Genomic DNA, 23935 nt, shown 5'->3' on the forward strand with positions numbered 1-23935 from the left:
CACAACCAATGGGCTATCAGGACACTCAGAGGTGGCATCACCACAAGGGGGCATGACATAAATACTATAATAGGAATGAGGCACTCACATCCTGCCTCTTTCCACAGACCGACATCTAGAGAGTTAGACAGAGTTGATCAGCAGCATCACACCCCAGCACGTGGCTTAGAGCAAACTGGTACAGTTAGACTGAGTTACTGCAGTTAGATTAGCAGAGAGTCAAACTCATTTGAGAACTGTGTTAATAATTCAATAAACACGTTGAACTCATTTCAGAGCCTGGAGCATCCTTTAATTAAGACTGCATCAAGTAGCAGCCTGTGTTATCCGAAGCAGCATAACACAACAGCCTGCACCTGGATTACTGAGCCACTCACTTCAAATTGAAAAATAATATCCCATTAGTTAAAGCTAAGACTTTTGTTGGTCACTTTGGTTTAAAATGTGCACAATTTAAATCTTGTTCTTTGTTTCTCTGTCCTCTCTTTCCAGACTTGAAGTGAGTCCTATCTGAAAACGGCTCTTACGCTGGTCCAGGCCTTGGCTTCCAGGCCAGTGTTAAAGGTCATCGCCAAGGATGCTGTTACCAAGTTACTTGATGATGCCTCCGGTTGTCTTTGCAATGGCCTTGTTGTCCTTGGTGCTGGCTGACTCCACTATTGAAGGTAAGCCTTTCCTATTTGTGAAACCTGTGGTGATACCACTGCAACTGATCGACAAGGTGATGTAGAAAGAAAAAAAAAGGTGATTGAATATCACCATTGCGGTAATTTATCAGCCTGACTTTTCGAAGAGTGATAAGCTTGTGTTATATTTACGATGTTATTCATATTCTAATTTAACGGTGAAACAGGCTCAAGAAACTGCAATGCACACTGCTGTTCCTGTGTTTGTGTTCTTTTCCTTTGAGGGTTCTGATTCTAGTTGACGTAAAGATCCATGGGTGCTGTCTGCTATCCTGTACCTCACTCTGGTGAGATCAACAAACATTTGGACATCCGGAGGCGACCATGGTGTGAGTGGCCGTACGCAGGGCAGCTCCAACCTGAAAGCGTAGAGAAGGGCTCTTTTTACCCGAAAATGGGTGTAAAGTCGATGGAGAAGTGTAGCTGAAGGTCGGAGGAGAGGTATCCCAACCCCCAGGAGTGGCATGTCTGCTGGTGACCAAACCCGGCAGAAGAAGGTGAAAGACCTGGCCAAGGAGTTGGAAGAGACCTGTGACGTAGCACCAAAGGGAAAGGGCAGCACGGTAGCCTTGTGGATAGCACAAATGCTTCACAGCTCCAGGGTCCCAGGTTCGATTCCGGCTTGGGTCACTGTCTGTGCGGAGTCTGCACATCCTCCCCGTGTGTGCGTGGGTTTCCTCCGGGTGCTCCGGTTTCCTCCCACAGTCCAAAGATGTGCAGGTTAGGTGGATTGGCCATGCTAAATTGCCCATAGTGTCCAAAATTGCCCTTAGTGTTGGGTTGGGTTACTGGGTTATGGGGATAGGGTGGAGGTGTGGACCTTGGGTAGGGTGCTCTTTCCAAGAGCCGGTGCAGACTTGATGGGCCAAATGGCCTCCTTCTGCACTGTAAATTCTATGATTCTATGTCAGAGGGGGAAGGGTCAGTGCAAGTTGGAAGGCCCAGATGGAACAGTTGATGGCCTTTATCAGGGAAGAGTTCCATCAGCAGAGGAAGGAGATTGAAGAGGCTGTGGCACCCCTGAAGGGCTCGATGGAGAGGGTGGAAAAATGTCTGGAGGCACAGGGGTCGCATATCCAAGAATGGAGAGGGTGATGTTGGAACACAGCGATAGAGTGGTGGCACTTGAGGCAGAGGTGAGGCGCTTAGGAGACCTTCGCAAGACGCTAAGAGCAAAGGTGGAGGAGCAGGAAAACAGGTTGAGAAGACAGAATCTGCGAATAGTCAGCCTGCTTGAAGGAGCCACGAGGTATGGTTCGAGAGCTGGGGAGCCGCCGTGGGCAGTGATCGTGAGACTCCACAAGTTTGTGGAGTAAGAGAAGATACTGCAGTGGGCCAAGGAGAAGTGGAATTGTGAATGGGAAGGGAACAAGGTCCGAATATACCAGGACATTGGAGCTGCACTAGCAAAACGGCGTGTGGGGTTCAACAGGGCTGTTGGTGCTGTATCGACGGCAGATCAGGTTTGGGGTGCTCTACCCTGCGAAAATATGGGTAACTTTTGATGGCAGGTAATACTATTTTGAGATCCCAGAAATGGCCAATGACTTTATCAAGGAGCATAAACTGGGGGAGAACTGAACATTTTTGGGAGATGGAGGTGCTGACACTTTAGAACAATGAGGGTTACAGGTAGAGCGGGGGTTGGAGGGAGGGGGGGCTTTTTTCTTTTCCCTGTTGGGTGGACAATGGGTAGCAGGAGTGAGAAGTTTGTAAGGGGATGGCCGTCCCCCCTTACTCCTTTGGGGTAGAGCCAAAACGGGAAGATGGTGGGGGGGAATGGAGGCGCAAGCCCCCGGTAAGGCTTATAACATGGAATGTGCGTCGGCTCAATGGACGGGTGACAAGATCTTGAGCCTTTGCGCACCTCAAGAATTTAAAGGCATAGGTGGTCTTTCTGCAGGAGATGCACATCCACGTGAAGGATCGGGGGCTGGATTCTCTGCATCCTCGGTCGAAATCGAGGCCGGCGTGTGGGCGAAGAATCCATGATTCCTGCAAGAAATCAGGACTGGCGCCGGTTCACCGATTCTGTGGGCCCACTGGGACCTACCCGGTGCCATTGCCAGAGGCCTGCTCCACCATTCTCCGCCCCTGCCCGGCCAAAGTCACGACGGCGTGGAACTAATGTGCTCCAGCCGGTCGTGTGGTGGCTGCGGACTTGCTGCCCTGGTCGGGGGCGGGTCGATCGGAGGCCAGGGGCGGCCTTATATGCGGCCGGGGAATGCTTGTGCGGGGGTTGAGGGTTGGGCACTCGGCCGATCAGGAGGGTCTCGTTTTTGGGTCTAGCTCTGTGGTCCGCGTGTGCCATGGAGCGGCTGCTGGAGGCCGCTGCCGTGCGCATGCGCGGCCTCTGATCCAGACGTGCAGGGGCCCATATCTGCTGCAAAAGCTGAGAGATCTACTCCGGGTCCCTGCTAGCCCCCTACAGGGCTTGGAATTTGTGTCCCTTTGATCCACATTTTTTTGGCGTAAAACCCGACCGTTTTGATACTGGCTTCGGGACATAGTCCCAATAATGGAGAATCCAGCCCCAGGTTAGGCTGAGAAAGGGATGGGTGGGTCATGTGTTCCACTCGGGGTTTGATTCAAAGTTGCGGGAGTGACCATTCTGATGAGCAAGAAAACAGGATTTGTGAGTACAAAGGAAGTGAGGGATCCGAGTGATGGTGCGAGGGGAGTATTGGTGGGACGCCGATGGCATTGGTGAATGTATGTGCACTGAATTAGAACGATGTAGGTTTTATGATGGGGCTGCTGGCAATGAACCCGGACTTTGCCACATACAAGTTGCTCATGGGAGGAAATTTCAATTGTGTTCTAGAACTGAGGGTAGATATATAGAGTCCTTGGTCAATGGATAGGCTACGAATGGTAAAGGAGCTGGGAGGGTTCATGGGAAGGGTGGGTATGGTGAACCCGTGGCTCGTTAAGAACCCAGGGTGGAGTACTCCCTTTTGTCACATGTTTATATTCAAGAATCTTTGTGGTGAGTGGGAGGTTTTGGTTGGGGTGGAGGGGCAGAGTATAGGGGGATAGAAATCTCAGACCATGCGTCCCATTGGCTGGAGATTCGGCTTAGATCAGGATGGGAGCAGAGGCTGGGGTGGACGCTCCATTCGAGGTTGTCGGCGGATAGAGGGTTTTGTGATAAAGTGCGGTCGGTGATTAAAGACTATGTTGAGTTGAACCAAAACGGAGAGCTGTTGGCAGCAACATTTTGGGAAGCATAAAGGCGGTGGTCCAAGGGGAGATTATCTTGTTCAAGGCACATGAGGATAGGGAAAGGAGGGAGGAATGTGAACGGTTAATGAACAAGATAGTTGAGGTACATAGGGAGTACTTGAGGGTGCCCACCATGGAGGGATTGGCGAGGAGGAAAAAGTTGCAGGGGGAATTTGACAGGTTGACAACAAGGAGGGTGGTAGGGCAGCTGTGCAGGGCAAGGGGGTGCAATACGAATACGGGGAGAAGGCAGGTCGAAGGCAAGTTGGCACATCAGCTTCCGAGACGAGCTGCGTCCAGGAAAATATTGAAGATACGGACTGGGGCAGGAGATGCTGTTTCGGAGCTGGGGAAGAAAAATTAGGCATTTAGGGATTACTATAAGTAGTTGTACAGGCGGCCACAGGGGGGCGAGGAGGAGGACATGGGGCATTTTTTTGATGGATTGGAGTTTCCACAGTTGGAGGAAGAGAAGAGGCAGGCGCTAGAGGAGGTATTGGACAGTATAAGGGGTATTAAGTCGGGGAAGGCCATAGGGCCTGATGGATACCCGGTGGAATTTTATAAGGAGCTTGGAACGGGCCTGGCACCGCATCTCTTAGGGGCATTTAATGAGGCGTTGGAGAAGGGGGAGCTACTGGAGACAATAGCACAGGCAACAATCACATTGATACCAAAGAAGGGGAAGGACCCATTGGAAGGTGGGTAATATAGGCCCATAAACATAGATACATAGAAGATAGGAGCAGGAGGAGGCCTTTGGCCCTTCGAGCCTGCTCCGTCATTTATCACGATCATGGCAGATCATCCAACTCAATAGCCTAATTCTGCTTTCTCCCCACAGCCTTTGATCATATTCTCTCCAAGTGCTGTATCTAGCTGCCTCTTGAATATATTCAATGTTTTAGCATCAACTACTTCCTGTGGTAATGAATTCCACAGACTCACCACTCTTTGGGCGAAGAAATGTCTCCTTATATCTGTCCGAAATGATTTACTCTGAATCCTCAGACTGTGACCCCCGGTTCTGGACACACCCATCATTGGTAACATCTACCCTGCATTTACCATGTCTAGTCCTGTTAGAATTTTATAAGTCTCCATGAGATCCCCCCTCATTCTTCTGAACTCCAGCGAGAACAATCACAACCTTGTCAATCTATCCTCCTATGACAGTCCCGCCATCCCTGGAATCAGTCTGGTAAACCTTCGCTGAACTCCCTCGAGAGCAAGAACATCCTTCCTCAGAGAAGGAGACCAAAACTGCACACAATACTCCAGGTGTGGCCTCACCAAGACCCTGTACAATTGCAGCAACACATCGCTGTTAAATACGGATGTGAAAGTGCTGGCTAAGTTGGTGGTGGGAAGGATGGAAGATTATGTCCCGGGAGTGGTTGCAGAGGACCAGACAGGCAGCTCTCTAGTAATATAAGGAGGCTGTTAAATGTGATCCATGGTACCGGAGGTGGTGGTGTCCATGGATGCGGAGAAGGCATTTGACTGGGTGGAGTGGCAGTGCCTGTTTGAGGTCCTGGGAAGGTTCGGGTTTGGGCCGAAGTTTGTCGCATTGGTGCGCCTGTTATCTGTGGCACCAATGGCAAGTGTACGGGTACACAAATCTTTGAACTGCATAGGGGAACAAGGCAGGGGTGCCCCCTGTCACTGCTGTTGTTTGTGCAGGCTATAGATCTTCTGGCAATGGCCCTTAGGGGGTTGACAGGGTGGCAAGGGATTACGAGGGGGAGTAGGGGGCATTGGGTGTCGCTATACACGGACAACCTGCTTTTGTACATCTCGGACTCGTTGGAGAGCAGGGGGAAGATTATGGGCCCGTTGGAGAAGTTTGGGGTGGTCTCTGGATATAAATTAAACGTAGGGAAAAGTGAAGTGTTTCCGGTGAACGAGCTGGGTCAGTGAGCCAACCTAGGAGGGTTGCCATTCAAGGTGGCCAGAGATAAGTTTAAATATCTGGGGATTCCAGTAGCGAAAGAGTGGACGATGCTGCATAATTGGAATCTAACAAAGCTGGTGGAGGATGTGAGGGAGGATCTGAAGAGATGGGACACCCTGCTTCTGACTCTGGCAGGGAGGGTCCAAGTGGTGAAGATGAATGTTTTGTCGAGGTTCCTGTTCATATTGATGCTTACAATTTTTGTACCGAAGGCCTTTTTCCAGAAGCTGGATACAATTATATCAGACTTTGTCTGGGCAGGGAAGGGGCCATGGGTTAAGGGGACCCTGTTACAGAGACAGAGGCGTTGTCGAACCTGCTGCATTATTACTGGGCAGCGAACGTGGATAAGGTGAGGCAGTGTTGGGAAGGAGAGGGGGTAGAATGGGTCAGGATAGAGGAAGAATCCTGTAGGGGGTCCTGCCTGAGGGCAATGACAACACGACGTTGCTACTGGCGCCAAGGAAATACGCGGAGAGCCCAGTAGTACAGTCCACAGTAAAGATCTGGAACCAGTATTTTAGGATAGAGGGGATGTCGATGTTGACACCGCTGTGCGAAAACTGTGGATTCGAGCTGGGGTTGGGGGGTGGGGGTGGGGGGGGTGGGGGGGGGGGGGGGGTGGCGCAGGCGGTATGTATAGGAAGTGGAGAGAAATATGGCTGGTTAAGGTGAGGAATCTGTACCTGCAAGAAATGTTTGCCAGTATAGAGGAATTGAAGGTGAGGGAAGAGCGCCTGAGAAGAAATGAGTTTAAATACGTGCAGGTAAAGGACTTTGCACAGAAGGTTTGGAAAGAGATATGGCAGGCGTGGAAGGGGAGGGCAGGATCGGAAACCTATATGGATCGCAGCAGGTGAGCAGGTGGTGAAGATTAAGGAGAATTGGGGGGAGCTGGGAGGGGAGATAAACAGGGGAGTATGGAGTGAGGCACTATGAAGGGTAAATGTGACTTCCTCATGCGCAAAGATGAGCGTAATACAGTTCAAGGTAGTACATAGGTACATATGACCCGAGCAAGGATGAGTGGGTTCTTCCAGGGGGTCGCAGATGAGTGCAAGAAATGTGGGCGGGGACCAGAAAACCATGCGCATATATTCTGGGGTTGCGAGAATTTGGAGTGATTCTGGGCGGGAGTGTTCACAGCATTAACGAGGATAGTGGGGTTGGAGGTTGGGCCGGACCCATTTATGGTGATATTTGGGATTTCGGAGAAGCTGGAACTGATGGAGGGGAGGAAGGATGATGTTGTGGCTGTTGCCTCTCTGATTGCCCAGCAAAGAATTCTATTGGGATGGTGGTCAGCTGAGCCGCCGGGGGTGGCGGCCTGGCTGGGAGAATTATGTGACTTTCTTTGTTAGAAAAGAGCAAATACGAATTGAGGGGTTCAGCGGAGGGCTTCAAGGCAAGGTGGGGGATGTTGGAGGGCATGTTTGAGGAATTGTTTGTTGTGGCGGAGTGGTGAAAACAGGGAAAACATTTGTACAAACTGTATAAATTGTGTGTTGAGGAGTTTGTTCCCTGGATTGTTTTATGTTTTGTTACCATTTATATAAGTTTGTAATAAAATACATTTATAAAAAAAAGAGATCAGTAAACAGTTTAACTGAGAATCAAAGCCACTGACTTCTGGTGTGTGTGTGGCCTTGTCCTACACTGGGCAGCTACTCACTCATCACCCACATTTTTTCAGGGTTTACCGATTGCTGAGCAAGGCAAATTGTCTTGAATCATTGCACAAAGCAAAAGATGACTCCCTAACATTGCATCGAAACAAGACACTACATTGAAGAAATGAAGACATAGCCTGCTTGGTCAGATTGGGATTGTGTCCTCATGTGAAGATATCTCCTCGCTTCGGCTGAAACCCCCATCCACCCTCCTCAATTTTCCTTCAAGTTACCTTGATAAGTTAGCTAAATTTCTCACTTTTCCTACCCGTAGTTTTGCTGTTCTTTTATCTTTGTTTGCTTGGCTTCAGAGCTTCGCGTCTGGCTGCATGTTCTGTTTGAAGCTGGCCTGATGGTTTTAAAATCTCTTCTCTTCTCCTCACACCCTTTCCCCCCCAAGAGTGAGTATACTAATCCTGCCAGACTGTCCTGGGCTCGACAATGATTAAAGATTCATCACCAGGGGCCAGTTTTTGGCTAGCAAGGCGGGTAGCTCGAGTTGAAAAACTTCACAACCCGCTGGACCATATCGTAGGTGGTCATGGGAATAGGCGAATGCCGAGGCTGCTTTAGAAGTTGTTTGCCCTCTCGCCCTCAATCACTCCTTACCTCCCAAGCCACCCCATTCCCTTGGTCATTCATTAAACCCATTCAATGTTTTTAAATCTCCTCAAGTGGTTAATTTCTAATAAAAATGAGCAAAAACATCTATTCAGACCACACATCAAAGACAGCTAATCCTTTAATAGGTTCTTTAAGCTATCAATCAAACTGTAAAACCAGATGAGATAATGGAACTCATCCAAGAACTCATAATGAAACACAATCAGGTGCTGCTGCTTTTTTTTCTAACCTCCACCTGTCAATCAAAGCAATCGAGCAGAGGGCCATTTTTTAAAACTCTGACAGCTTAAAGAATGGGACATTTAAATATCTAATTAAACAGACTGTATCCTCATTTCGAGAGCTTATAGATCTATTTGGTTAATATATGATTGTGGGTTGAGGCCCTAGCAATGATCAAAATATGGTCTAGTTAAAGTCAGCACTGAGTTTGGGATTCCCTTCTGTGTGAACCATTCCCCGTCCCTTCCTCTGTCAGAAAAAATTGGATCTGTTGAAAAATGAAATGAAATGAAAATTGCTTATTGTCACAAGTAGGCTTCAAATGAAGTGACTGTGAAAAGCCCCGAGTCGCCACATTCCGGCGCCTGTTCGGGGAGGCTGGTACGCGAATTGAACCGTGCTGCTGGCCTTGGTCTGCTTTACAAGCCAGCTATTTAGCCCATTGTGCTAAACCAGCCCCTGGAAATGGAAATGGGATGCTCATCTCCACATCCAGGCCATCATTTTTGAGGTCCGTGAAATCTTTATGAACTGCCTCGAGTCTCGTGTAGCCTCCATTCTGCTGCTCCTGATCAGATTGATGATTGAACAACTTGGCATATGCCAGTGTTTGAACATGGGATTTTCCAAGTTGGGGGAGTTGGGGGGGAATGCTGGGCGGAACCTTGTATCCTTCACCTGTGGCAGGTGTGGTGGTGGGGAGAGGGGACATTAAATTAGGGGTGCGGGTGGTGGGTGGGGACCTCGTTGACTTCCCTCCTCCACCCCAGTGGTGGGTGGGGTCCTCCACCCTGATTCACTCCGTGGTGAGAAGATCCAAGAATGGCCTTTCCGTCTCGCCACCTATTGAAGCTTTTTTTTCCATATATTTAGTGTACCCAATTCATTTTTTCCAATTAAGGGGCAATTTAGTGTGGCAAATCCACCTAACCTGCACAATCTTTTGGGTTGTGGGGGCGAAACCCACGCAAACACGGGAAGAATGTGCACTCCACACGGACAGTGACCCAGAGCCGGGACCGAACCTGGGACCTCGGCGCCGTGAGACAGCAGTGCTAACCACTGCGCCACCATGCTGCCCATGCCTATTGAAGCTTTTAAGTGGGCAACTTAAGGGACTCATCCTCTGTTGATATTAACCCAGTGGCAGGTGGCGCATCATAAGCAAACCCATGCAAGGTTTTTTTCTGTTTCTAGAAAGGAGTCCTTCATTCAAAGGTACTCAATGACTGATCGACGGACTAGGCATCGGGAAAGGGAGGACCCACTGAGAGTCAAACCCCTGTCATTGCTACTGAACCCCATTCACCACCCCTCCTTCCCCAGTGAAACCAACCCTGCGATTTAGGGGCAGCACGGTTGCATTGTGGATAGCACAATTGCTTCACAGCTCCAGGGTCCCAGGTTCGATTCCGGCTTGGGTCACTGTCTGTGCGGAGTCTGCACATCCTCCCCGTGTATGCGTGGGTCTCCTCCGGGTGCTCTGGTTTCCTCCCACAGTCCAAAGATGTGCAGGTTAGGTGGATTGGCCATGCTAAATTGCCAGTAGTGTTGGGTTGGGTTACTGGGTTATGGGGATAGGGTGGAGATGTTGACCTTGGGTAAGGTGCTCTTTCCAAGAGCCGGTGCAGACTCGGTGGGCCGAATGGCCTCCTTCTGCACTGTAAGTTCTATGATAATCTATTTCCGCCTCCCTCTATCACTCAACTCTGGCCTGGTATCCAGCGACGATCCTAATCCTGAGGTGGGTGTCATCCCGGAAGCAGCCACTACTTACCTGATGGCTGTGCCGTTCAATAGAGCTCTTGGTCTCTGATAAGCTGGCAGTTTCCGATTGGTGGGAATTCCATCCCCGGGAATGCTGGCTTGTCAAGTGCCCGAGCAGATGCTGCTGGCTTTTCGAAACGAGTCCAGATGTGGTTTTCGCTGGCTCGCCAGCTGACAGCTGAGACCCCCTTCACTTCCACAAGATCCCATTGGCATGTTTCCAGTGAGGCACATGCCCTTCATCCAGCTCCCTCCATTATCACAATTCTACACCAATTAATTCTTAAGGCTGTGCACAGAAAAATGTAAAGATGGTGTTGAAGGTGTCCCATGGTGAGCGATCTTTTGTTGGATTTCATGAGCTGAAGTACCCCCGTGGATTGCCAGCATCCTGAAATCCGCGGGATTTAGTGCTAGTGTCGTAGGACCTATGATGGGATCAGCGGTTTCTGTCTCTGAGTGAAGCATGTCACAGAATGAGGTACTGGCAATATTGAATCAATAAACATCCCATGCCCTCTTCATGATTGCTATTGGTATTTGAAGAGGCGTTTCCCAGTATTCTGGATTAGTCGCAGATTTTATTTCTGTGTTGGGTTAGTTTTGATTTTCTGAGGACATTGTGTAGTTCAGGGATGGGTAAGTGGTGGATGTGCCTGTACGGACGTTCAGTGTGCAACTCAGGATGAGAATGATGTTCTCAATGTTTATGATTCTGTGTCTGTATATGAAGGACTGTTTGTCCTCATCTGCATTTGTTATACAGTCCTGAGATGCGAGGCGGGATTCTCCGACCCACCGCACCGAAATCACGCTCGGCGCGGGGGTGGAGAATTACCCAAAATAGGCTCCCACGTCGGCACGGGATTCACCGGCGACCAGAGAATCGCCGGCAGTTGCGATTCGACGCGACGCCGGGCGGGGGCCATTGAAAGCGGCCCCCGCGGCGATTCTCCGCGCTCAACGGGCCAAGTGCCCACCTGGTTCCGGCAAGTCCCGCCGGTGTAGTTCACATGTGGTCCCACCTGGCGGGACCTCAGTGTTCTGGCTGTGGGGCCGTCCTGGTGGGGGTGGGGGGGGGGGGGTGGGGGGATCCGACTCCGTGGGGGGACCTCCACGGTGGCCAGGCCCGCGATAGGTGCCTGCCGATCGGCGGGCACGCTCATTACGGGGGGAGCCTATGTTCTTCCGTGCTGGGCCCCCGTAGGGCTCCACCATGTTGCGCGGGGGCCAGCACGAAGATGACAGGGCCCCACCGGGGCCCTGCTAGCCACCTTGAAGGCGGAGAATCTCCCTGGACTTTCTAGGAAAAAGTCCGAAGTGATTCCCGCCCGTTTTCCGGCGGGCGTGCGGACTTAGTCCCCAGAAGGGAGAATACTGCCCGAGGACCATAAGCCTTTTCACGGAATCACACAATTGTTACGGCGCAGGAGACCATTCAGCCCATCGTGTCTACACAGGTTCTCCGAATGAAGATTTCACCCAGTGCCATTCTCCCCATACCTTTGCAGATTTGTTTTTTTTAACATAATCAGCAAATTCCCTCTTGAATGCTTCGATTGAACCCACACCCGCCACACTCTCAGGCAGCGCATTCCAGACCCCAACCACTTACTGTGTGAAAACGTTTCTTTTCTTTTCCTCTCGCTTTTCCTTCTTTTGTCAATTGTTTAAACCTGTGCCCTTACGTTCTAGACCCTTTCACAAGTGGGAACGGTTTATCCCTCTTTGCTCTGCCCAAGCCCCTCATGATTTTGAACACTTCTATCAAATCTCCTCTCGATTTTTCTTTTCTCCAAGAAAGAAAAGTCCCAACTTCTCCAGTCTACCTGCACAACTAAAGATTCTCATCCCGGAACCATTCACGTAAACGACATTTTAACCGTACCTTTGTTATGATGTTCTTTGTTCTCCAATACTGGCTTTTTCTGTTGACTTGGCTGGCACAATGGGCCAGCATGCTGACCAGACACTGGGCCATAGTCCAACCCTGACCATTGGGGATGGATGTGTCCTCCCTCAGCCACCACACAAAGTCCAAATTAAATTTACTTTGAGCGGACTCCACCCAGTTACAGGGCACGAGTGAGCTCACTTCTGGAGTACTGTGTACAGTACCGCGTTGAAAGTAGTTCAAAGAAGGTTTATTAGACCAATAACTGGACTGGGCGAGTTGTCTTATGAGGAAATGCTGGACAGGTTGGGCTTGTGTCTGCTGGAGTTTTGGAGGGTAAGAGACGACTTGATTGAAACATATAGGATCCTGAGGGGCGTTGACGGGTGGATGTGGAGAGGATGTTTCCTCATGGGAGAGAACCTAGAACAAGGGGTCACTGTTTAAAAATAAGGGGGACGCCCATTTAAGAGAGAGAGTAGGAAAAAAATGTTCTCTTAGAGTTGTGCCTTTGGAACTCTCTTCCTCAAAGGGCCGTGTTGGCAAAGCCATTGAATATTTTTAAAGCGGAGGTTGATAAATGTTTGATAAGCATGATGAGGAGGTGAAAGGTTATCAGGGGTAGGTGGGAATATGGAGTTGAGGTTACAATCAGATCAGCCATGATCTTATTGAATGGCAGAGAAGGGCCGAGTTGCCTACTCCTAATTCATACGGTCGTATGTCAGTTCTGAGTAGCTGACATTCCGTGACACACATCTGCCTAAAACTTGCCGCTAGCCTGGCATCAGTAGCAGGATCTGAAGGTGAGAACAATAATATGAAAGACAGGAAGGCTGGGGCAGAGAGGCGGATTGACGGATGAGCAGACAACAGTTAAAGATGAGCAGAACTGTGACTGTAGGTAAAATGCACAGGTTCCTGGCAGGAAAAGGGGCAGGTGTTGGAGTTGGGCCTATAACCCAGTAATGCTGATACTCTGACCCGTGCACCTCTTTACAACTTCCTGTGGGAGGGTGGGATTGATAAAATTGACCCTATTGAGAATTTGCTGACTAACATAGACTGGCCTCTTGGATCAAATTACAAGAATGATAAATGTGGAAACTGGCACGGAGTATCTAGTTTCTGACACGATCTTGTCTACCCCACCCCTTCGGTGCAATGGTGGTCAGAACATGCTGGAATTCCGTGACCTTGTGGCTAGCCACAAGACATTGGGTTTCTTTTGTGTTGAGGAGGGAGCCCAGCGATTCCACACTTCCTTTTTAACCCTTTTAAATTGTTTTTCAATGAGGAGGGGGCAACTTTTGAGGGAACATCAGTTGCAAGTGATAACTCTTCACGCTGTTCAATTCTTCCACCGCCCCACCAGATTTTCTTTCACCTCTATTCCTGAAGATGTTTTTTACTGAACTGCAGCAGTCTGGGGGTGAATGTTGTCAATGCCTCAGCCGGGTGATCATTCGCGCACGCAGGCTTTGATGGTGGCTCTTGATAGGATAATCAGCCAAAAGCCTTCACAGTCAAGCCTATCAGCGCCTCAATAGATCAGCACAGCTGAGTAACCACAAGAGCAGTAACCCTGACTGACCTTTCCCTACTTGGAGAGTGGAGATGCCGGCGTTGGACTGGGGTGAGCACAGTAAGAAGTCTTACAGCACCAGGTTGAAGTCCAACAGGTTTATTTGGAATCACTAGCTTTCGGAGCGTAGCTCCTTCATCACCTGATGCTTACTAGGAGAGTTCTGATCAATAGTTTTGTGGCTGTGTATCCTATAAACGGTTGCATCTCAAAACATTTGCAAACCCGTTTATCCACTGCATTAGCTTGAAGACTTATTCAGGCGCGTGCGGTTGCACGTACAGTGAGATCCCACAAAAGGAGAGGGAACGTGGTTGAGGGGGTGAAGAGTGTTGGTCAGATTGTCTGCTCCTTTCTTTGAGTGGCATGCATGCCATCAGTTTTGTTTTGAAGCCAGCCGCCCGAATCGGACCTCAGTTCACTCGCTTCAGGTGAAGGAAGTGACTCCGAACAGTCCTCCCACACCATGGCAGCCAGGCTGCGTTGGTGGCTTCTCCAGGGAATCCTTGCAGCACGACTGAAAAGATCCCCCACGAGGTGATGCTTGTACAACGATAATAACACTAACCTGGCAAGTAATTTTATTAAAAATGTCTGTGGTGTGGAAACACGCTGAGAGTCTCGGGAGGCTTATTCCATTGATGTTTAATCTCCTGTACTGATTAATTCAACACAGCAGGGTCTGTACTGAACTGCCTATTTCTGGATGCTACCCCCCTCCCCCGCGGACTCTGCACTTCCTTTGTCCGATATCTATCGAATCAGCACTAGCTCAGGGCTAATACTCCCTTCAATCCGAAGGTGTGGATTCAAGCCAAACATGAGAGATTTAAGACATAGGGCAGGATCTCCCCGGCCCCCTTGGCGGGTTTTCTACCAGCGAATACAGCTCGCCATTCGCCGACGAAGGGATCTTCCAGTCCCGTTGAAGTCAATGGCCGTTTATATATACCTTTATTATTGTCACAAGTCGGCTTACATTAACACTGCAATGAAGCTACTGTGAAAATCCCCTAGTCGCCACATTCCGGCGCCTGTTCGGGTACACGGAGGGAGAATTCAGAATGGCCAATTTGCTTTTGCGTTGCTTGCCGGCCATGCTGCCAGTTAATCGACATAGACCAGCCATCGACACTCCAGTGCGGTACTGAGGGTGTGCTGCACACTCAAAGGTGTCGCCTCCGGAATGAGACGATAAACTGTGGGCTCTCAGGTGAGCACAGAACATCCCGAGGTCCCCTCCCCCTCTCTCACTACTGGGGCTGGGGGATGGCTGGGGATGGGGTAGTACTACAAAGAGAACATGCTTAGCTGGCAAAGCCTGGTCGTAAATCATTGTCCCGCGCTGCTCACATTGAAAGATCTGCCTTGCCACACACCGTGCTTCACGTTGCAGATGGATAACCACTGAAGGCAGCACACGGTGTTTCTGTAACGTTCAGAGTAAAAAGAATTTTCTGAAGGAACAGCCAACATGCAGCACTTAATCAAAGTAACAAACCTCTGTTGGTATTTGTGCTTCAACAAGCATCCACCCACCTGACTACATCTAACCACATCAGCCTGCGTTTGTAATCCGTTCTCCCACAACTGTTTATCCAACCTCCCCTAAAATGCTTCCCTACTATTTCCCTCAACTGCTTCCTGCGGTTGTGAGTTCCACATTCTGACATTCTCTTGGTGCAGACGTTTCTCCTGAATTCCCGGTTGGATTTATCGGTGGCTGCAGTCTCTTCTGTTTGCGACTCCTAGTTTTCGATATCCCAAAAATAGCTGGATTCTCCGCCCCGTCGCGCCACATTTCTGTTTTACCCTGCCGGCAGGGTGCTCCATTATGCAGGCTAGTCAATGGGGTTTCCCATTGTGGGGCAGCCCCACACCATCGGAAAACCCCCGGGCTGCCAGCAAAACAGAGCATCCCGCCGGCGGAGAATCCAGCCCATGAGTTTCCCTCCATGAAGGTCAATGGGAAACAGTGCCATATCTTCCAGACCCGGACTCATTCATCATGTTTCCAGGGGTTTAGCGGGACATTCCGTGGCAGGGTGGGGTTTGATTGTGCATATCCCGCGGTCAGATCTGGGTGCCATATTTTTAAAATTTATTTAGAGTTTTATGCCGACATTGTTTCCAATTTAAGGGGCAATTTAGCGTTGCCAATCCACCTACCCTGCACATCTTTGAGTTATGGGGACGAAACCCATGCAAACACAGGGAGAATGTGCAAACTCCACATCGGCAGTGACCCAGAGCCGGGATCGAACCTGGGACCTCAGCGGTGTGAGGCGGCAGTGCCAACCACTGCGCCACCATGCTGCCCTGGGTGCCATATTTATAAGGTGCCCAACATCACTGACCACCATTGCAGAAAGAAAGAAGGTGGATCTTCTTAAAGAAAGAAAGTATATGAATCTCCATGAACGCTCAGAGGCTGGGATATGGACCTCATGCAAAAGGAGATAAGTCTCCAAGAGCACTATGAGCTTGGAATGTGGACCTCCTCGATGACAGTGAAGCTGGAAGGTCCACCTGATAGACGCTCCCCCCAACCATGCTGTGATGTTCCAGGGTCCGGGGTCACTGGCGACTTCCATCCCAAACTCTGGAGGCAGCCCCAGGCATTCTTCAGATAACTCCCGACTTCCACATGCCACGCTGTTCCAGGCATGTTCTGAACTGACTCATTTTCCTGCTGGTGTCATGGAGAATCAGACGTGGGGGGTGGGGGCTGAGGGGGATGATTCTCTTCATCTCCTCACCTGCATCCCATTAATAATAATACTCATTATTTTCACAAGTAGGCTTACATTTACACTGAAATGAAGTTACTGTGAAAAGCCCCGAGTCGCCACATTCCGGCGCCATTTCGGGTACACGGAGAATTCAGAATGTCCAATTCACCTAACAGCACATCTTTCGGGACTTGCGGGAGGAAACCGGAGCACCCGGAGGAAACCCACGCAGCCACGGGGAGAATGTGTAGACTCCACACAGACGGTGACCCAAGCCAGGAATCGAACCTGGGATCCTGAAGCTATGAAGCAACAGTGCTACCCATTGTGCTACTGTGCTTAGCCCACTTCTAGCGGGTTTCCCAATCTGCATGGCAGGCACCAGCGGCAGAACCTGCAGAAAGTACGCGTCGGCATAAAACCAATTTTTTGGCCAACATGGGAGAATTCTGCCCTGTGTGTTCTGTCCAGAGATGCCAATGAGAGTATAGAGGGGTAGGAAGTGAAAATGGGGCTGAGAAGATGGCTACACTGTTGTGATGGTGACACACGCACATGGGCCTTTGTAGCGCAAGCTTTTCAGAGATTGTTCTTTATTCATTCACAAAATGTGGACATTGCCCACCCCTAATTGCCCTTGAGATGATGGTAGTGAGTCACTTCTTGAAACCAATGCAAAAGAAAAAAAGAAGGACTTTCATTTAGACAACACTTCTTATTACCACTGGATGAATCAATGTGCTGGAAATTCAAGTAAATTTTTTTAAAGTGTAGTCACTGTTGTAATGTAGGAAATGTGGCAGCCAAATTGCACACTGTAAACCCCCACAAACAGCAATGTGATGAGGACTGGATAGTCTGTTTTAGTGATGTTGATTGAGGGTCAGATAAACAGTGGCCAGGACAGCGGGGAGAACTTCCCTGCTCCTCTTTGCAATAGTGCCCTGAGATCCACCCGAGATAGGCAGACAGTCCACGTGTGTGGGTTCGCCCAACAAAGCTATCCGGTCGGAAGCTCCAGGATTTTGACCCAGCTACAATAATCTGTTTCCAAGTTGTCAGGATACGTGGAGCAAAACATTATGATTTAAAAAAATAGGGGAAGTAGTTCACTCCTGCTAGCCTGCCCCACCATTCTCTAAGATTCTGGCTGATCATCTATCTGGTTCCCCTATCTCCATATTCTTTGATTCCCTTAGTATTTATCTCATGTCTTGAATATACTCAGCAACTGACCATGCACAGTTATTCTGAGTGGAGAATGAAAAAGATTCACAACCTTTTCAGTGAGAAAGTTGCTCTTTGTTTCAGTCCTAAATGACTGACCTCTTATCTGAGAATGTGCCCTCTCGTCCAGGACTCCCCCACCGGGGGAAGTATCCATCAGCACCTACCATGTCACACCTCGCCTCTTGTGTTCCAAACTCAAGGGAATATAAACTTAATCTACCCAATCTATGACAATCCCCCTTTCCAAGGATAATGAACCCTTATCGCATGCCCTCCAAGCCAAGTATATCCTATGTTATTCTCTAAGTCTGAATAAAGATTGTAGACTTCCAGTTAACACAAACACTTTATTCAGTAGGTTCGTTCTGTTTCCAGAGCTTAAGTAGATATAATACAGTCAAGAGGTATGACCGGTGAAGCTAAGGTAAACTGCCTATGCTGAGCTGTCTGTCTGCTGCTGCTCGCTAGCCCTGTGCTTCTGAAAGAGAGGCGGATCCTCCCTTGGGTTGGACCCTTTATATCCTCTCTGATGCTGCCCTCTAGTGATATTGTGGCCTGTACATCTGTGCTGTAGTGCCTGGTGTATGTACAGATCACTACACCCCCCCCCCTCTTTTATTGGACATGTTTTCTAGACTGGCCACAAGAAAACTGTACATAACAAGTGGTGAGAATATGCAAATCTGCACACTGTGAAAATGATAAAAGTAGGACTTCCGGTGGCGCCCTCGAGGAAGCAGGTCGCAGGTCGGATCGCTCCCGCCCGCGATGGGCAAATGGACCTGTTAAACAGACTTTTGCGGGGCCTGGTGACCTGGTTAGGTTGAGAAGACGATAGGGAAGAGGCTTCCCCCCACCCCAGTGTATGAGCAGCTGGACCAGAAGTGGTTGAGTGGAGCGGCAGGGCTCGAAGCGGGAGCAGCGGGGCTCCAGGTCGGGCGGTGAAACATGGCAGACGGCAGGCACCAGGGAGCGGAGGCTCACTGGCCAAGGGAGCAGCAGATGGAGTTTTTTAAGAACTGCTTCGTTGGACCCGATGAGGGCCAATGGACCGAATGGTCGAGGCGCAGGCGGTCCAGGAGAAGACGCTCAGGGAGGTCGAGGGGAAGCTCTCCAGCCAGGCGATCATGGTGGTGGAGCTGGAGCACGAGGTGGAAGAGCTAAACGCCCGCCAGAGGAGGATGCAGGAGCAGCTTGAAGAGCTGGGGAACAGAGCCAGCAGGCAGAATTTGAGGTTCATTGGCCTCCCCGAGGGCTGCGAGGGGTCGGATGTGGGTGCATACGTGAAAGGTATGCTCGGGGCGCTGATGGGGTCGGAGGCCTTCCCCCGACCCCTGGAGTTGGATGGGGCGCATAGAACTCCCGCAAGGAAGCCCAGGACGGGCGACCGACCGAGGGCCTTGGTGGTCTGCTTTCACCGGCTTGCTGACAGGGACCGTGTGCTGCGATGGGCCAAGGCGGAGAGGAGCAGCAGATGGGAGAATTGTGAGGTGTGCATTTACCAGGACCTGGGAATGGAGCTGGCCAAGAGGTGTGCAGGATTCATCAAGGTGAAGGCAGCCCTCTACAAAAAGGAGGTGAGGTTTGGAATGCTGTATCCTGCGAAGCTGTGGGTTACGTCTGAGGAACTCCATTACTATTTTGAGACACCAGAGCAGGTTTGGACTTTTATCAAAGAAAAGAAGCTGGACTTGAACTAAAGGGCACTTAGTTTTTTCAGTGCTGTACAGTGGTGGCGGTCTGTTAACCTAACTTGCTCTGATTAGGTGTGATTTTTTTTCTTGAAAGAAGAAGCTGGACTTGAACTAAGGGACTCTGGGCTCTCAGAGCTTTTGTGTGGCGGTGGTTTGTTAGATTATCATGTACTGTAATGTTCTATCCAAGATTGTTTTCAGCTGGGACGGGGAGCAGGGGCTGGAGGGTGCACTTTGTGGGGTGTTTGTGGGAGATTGGAGGGGGGGGGGGGGTGTAAAGAGAGGGGCCCTGCAAAGGGGGATGGGCTAGGGGCTGGTCAGGGGACTTGGAAGTGCACGGGGTGGTACAATCCGGTTAATGGGTCGGTGTGTGGGGGGAGGGCCCGAGTGCTCGGGTGGGAGACAGACCGGCGCCAAGGGCAGGGGTCAGCGTAGCTAACGTAGGTCAGGGGGCCCCAGGGAGAGTAGGAGGAGGGGCGGGCTCGGGCCAGGTGCGGGGCTGGCCTGGCAGGTCAGGCCTCAGGGGGTGGGGGAGATTGGGGGGGGCAGACGTGAAGGAGAGCAGAGGAGACTTGAGGGGTAAGGGATGTGTGTCGAGGGATCCCCTGGAGGAGAGAGTCACTGTGGACTCTCGGGGAGCGGCGCAGGAAACCGATAGCAGCAGCACCCGAGGGGGGGGGGGGGGGGGGGGGGGAGTTAGAGCCACGTTAGTTTAGTTGAACACGTGGGGCATGACAAACAGAGTTGATAGGGGAAATGCTTTGTTAACATGTTTATTCTTTCCCACTGTTTGTTTTCACTATGTTAAGGCCCTTTGCAGAGGCCCTGTTTTCTCTGGAAATGTTACAATATTGTTTCAAATAAAAAATTTCCAAAAAAAAAAGAAAATGATAAAAGTAATACAGAAACAATTAACTGTGTATTGAGTCCATCATGAGAAATGTCCATATTTGTCTTGCGCGTGTGTCGAAGTGTCATTACAAATCTATCTGGTCGGCTGCCTTACGGCTTCTGTTGGAGCGTCTTAACGGTGGTAGTAGGGATGATGGTTTGATGTCATGAAGAGTACTGTCTGGCGTTATGTGGCGAGGAATGTCCTGTGGACAAATGGGGCGAGATTCTCCGAACCCCCGCCGGGTCGGAGAATCGCTGGGGGCTGGCGTGAATCCCGCCCCCGCCGGTTGCCGAATTCTCCGGCACCGGAGATTCGGCGGGGGCGGGAATTGCGCCGGCCGGTTGGCCCCCCCCCCCCCCCGCGATTCTCTGGCCCGGATGGGCCGAAGTCCTGCTGCTAGAATGCCTGTCCCGCCGGCGTGGATTAAACCACCTACCTTACCGGCGGGACGAGGCGGCGCGGGTGGGCTCCGGGGTTCTGGCGGGGGCGATCTGGCCCCGGGGGGTGCTCCCACGGTGGCCTGGCCCGCGATCGGGGCCCATCGATCCGCGGGCAGGCCTGTGCCGTGAGGGCACTCTTTTCCTTCCGCCTTCGCCACGGTCTCCACCATGGCGGAGGCGGAACAGACTCCCTCCACAGCGCATGCGCGGGGATGCCGTGAGCGGCCACTAACGCTCCCGCGCATGCGCCGCCCGGCAATGTAATTTCCGCGCCAGCTGGCGGGCCACTTCCGCCACAATCCGGCGCGGGCCTAGCCCCTTAAGGTTAGAGCTCGGCCCCCCAAGATGCGGAGGATTCCGCACCTTTGGGGCGGCGCGATGCCTGACTGATTTGCGCCATTTTTGGCGCCGGTCGGCGGACATCGCGTCGATACCAGAGAATTTCGCCCCTGGACTCGGTCAAGTCCAGTGTGGGAAATACTGCCGTTGTAGGTCAAATCTCTAATAGATCCCGGCGGTTACGGCGAAGATGTACTCCTGCAGACGATTTGACAATGTAGGACCTAGGTGCCTCCTGCCTGATCACCGTGGCTGACTCAGATCATCTGCCTTCTGGGTCCCTGATTCTGATGGTGTCACCTATTGTCAGTGGCTTGAGTGGGATCGCCCTCTGACGTCATGACGCTCATGACGTCATACGTAGGACTCAATTGCCCATGCGCACACCAGGTTTCCTGTACTGTGCCCTCTTTTAGCAACTGAGCATGTGCGGCTCCTTTCTCAAGATGGCTGCCGCTCAGAACCTCCGTCTTTCTCCGATTCAACCCTGCCACGTCACTTTTAACGATTTTGTTTTCTAAATGATGATTCTGTGTTTGTAGAGACTCAAAGTACTGATTTTGTTTTTGTTCGTAAGTAAGGCATTTTTGTATAGCGATTTCTGGAGTTGGATACTTATTTTGTGAAAGTCCTTCCCTCAAATATCAGATATTCCAGAAATTAATTGATGCATTATCACAGTGTCTCTGAAATCAACATATTCACAGCCTTGTGGTATTAACTTGAGGTTTGTAATAAAATAAGCGATGGGCCCTCCGTTTCTCTGACAAGAGTTAAATCTTTCCCGCATCTCACCAGATTGACTGTTACATCGTTCAGCAAATTTTTTGAGTTTCACGTCTGCTTTGGTGTTGTCCTCACCTTCTAAGTAATTAAAGCAATTATAGATTTCTCTAGCTTCTTGCCCTCCTGTTGAGAGTAGTAGGGCTATTTTTGTTGCGTCAGAGGCAGTGCTTAAATCATTAGCTGTGATAAATATTTGGAACAGCTGTTCAAACATTTTCCAGTTATAACTTAAATTACCGGGTGTTTCCAGCCACCATGGAGTTCCAACAAGTTCCATCGAATCAGTTAGTCATCGAGGATCCATTTGCTGCAAAGTCTTCAACAGCCGAATATCCGGTTTAAGTTTTTCTTCTCTTGCTGGTGTCTAGCTAGCTTTCTGAAATCACTCCTGGTATCATATGTTATTCTCTAAGTCTGAATAAAGATTGTAGACTTCCAGTTAACACAAATACTTTATTCAGTAGGTTTGTTCTGTTTCCAGAGCTTAGCTAGATATAATACAGTCAAGAGGTATGACCAGTGAAGCTAAGGTAAGCTGCCTATGCTGAGTTGTCTCTGTCTGCTGCTGCCCACTAGCCCTGTGCTTCTGAAAAAGAGGCGGATCCTCCCTTGGGCTGGACCCTTTATACCCTCTCTGATGCCGCCCTCAAGTGATGCTGTGGCTGTTACATCTGTGCTGTAGCGCCTGTTGTATGTGCAGATGTATGTACAGATGTACAGATCACTACATATCCTTCTTTAGGTAAGGAGGCCAAAACTGGACTCCAGATGTGGCCTCAATAAGATCCCACATCATTGCATTAAAACTTCTTTTCTGTAATAAGGGCCAACCTAAATTTCGCTTTCCTGATGGCTTGCTCACCTACATGTTAACTCCCCCCCCCCCCCCCCCCCCCCCGCCCCACACACACACACAAACACAAACAGGGTCCCCCCCCCCCCCCCCCCACCACCACCACAAACAGTATCTTTTACATGTTTAATTCTGGCTTCCTAACACGGGCTGTGTTCAATGTCCCAAGATTTGAAGAATACAAATAAAGCAACACCCCATTCAAATTTGGTGGCATTCCCGTCCACTGTCTCTTTGGGGGCTGAAGGAACACATTTGAACCTTAACAATTGCCACAGGCACAGGAATGACCCAGGGCTGAGGTCATCATTTCCTGCTTTGTTGCTGCCATTTCATCACAGGCCTAGAGCCCAACACGTTGAACATTATTTTCAACCAAATGAATGAGATTTCACAAACCAGTTGCTAAATCAGCCTTTACAGCGATTACAATCCGAAGACTAAGTGACCGTTTCAGTCTTTTTTAATCAATGCAATTTTTCTAGCCCAGTAGCAGCGCTCCCACTTCCCTTGAGATTTGAGACATTCTTTCAGCCACGTGTAAAGCTTTCCAGGCTGGGTACCGGTGGTTTGTGTTTTCCAGGCAGCGGTAGTTGAACGTTCAGACAGTTGCCCTTCGCTCAATCACCTCCTTTACCTCTTGGCTCCCCCGTAGTCCTCGCGGCCTCTCTCGAGGTCAACCCAAGGTTCACGCAGTGGCAGCAGTTATAAAACAGGCAGCAGCGATGTTTGCATGCACAGTCACGTTGTCACATTCTATTTCATTGCACTGGGTCTGTACAGCTGCTGCGAACGCCATCATCACTGTGTTCAGGAATGGATCATGGCCAAGATCAAATAACAACATGGAATCACAGAATCATTGGGATACAATTTCCCGGATTGAGGGTGAATCGAGTCGTCTCCTGCCATTCCGGCTGGATTGACAACCCTATTGCTCAGCCTGCCCAAACCCCTTTGCCGACTCCCACAGTGTTTCTTCTCAACTAACTTTGTCCCCTCAGTGAACCTGAATGCATTACACTCAGCCCTCTCATAGAGGGAGTAAATGGTTAAAATGCGCAAACTGATATCCCTGCCCATAAAGTCACATGTGGTTGTTCGTAGGCTGTAGGAACAGGGTGGGTTTTGATACTCAACACTTCATGACTGAGCTATTTAGATTATTCTGAAACTTTGAGACAAAGCTTTCTCATACCCCCGGGAATCATGCCTGTCCATGAACAAATATACTAAATTTAACTGGCGCATAGCTTTTTGGAATGAATTTAATGTAAGATTCCTCATCTATCATTCCCCACAGCCCTCGCTGTGTGTTATAGATTGTCTCAGTATAACT

The 23935-nt window shown here is 50.1% G+C and overlaps 1 protein-coding gene across 1 annotated transcript in view; it reads left to right on the forward strand.

Annotated features, from left to right (window-relative positions):
- Positions 1 to 23935, forward strand: part of LOC140395214 (receptor-type tyrosine-protein phosphatase delta-like) — a 634165-nt gene that overhangs the window by 204392 nt on the left and 405838 nt on the right. Inside the window, exon 2 of the mRNA XM_072482754.1 lies at positions 493 to 665. Coding sequence (XP_072338855.1) covers positions 578 to 665 — 88 coding nt within the window. The 5' untranslated portion in view covers positions 493 to 577. The remainder of the gene's footprint in view (positions 1 to 492; positions 666 to 23935) is intronic.

The sequence above is a fragment of the Scyliorhinus torazame genome, chromosome 18 (assembly GCF_047496885.1).
Source record: "Scyliorhinus torazame isolate Kashiwa2021f chromosome 18, sScyTor2.1, whole genome shotgun sequence".
Classification (NCBI taxonomy): domain Eukaryota; kingdom Metazoa; phylum Chordata; class Chondrichthyes; order Carcharhiniformes; family Scyliorhinidae; genus Scyliorhinus; species Scyliorhinus torazame.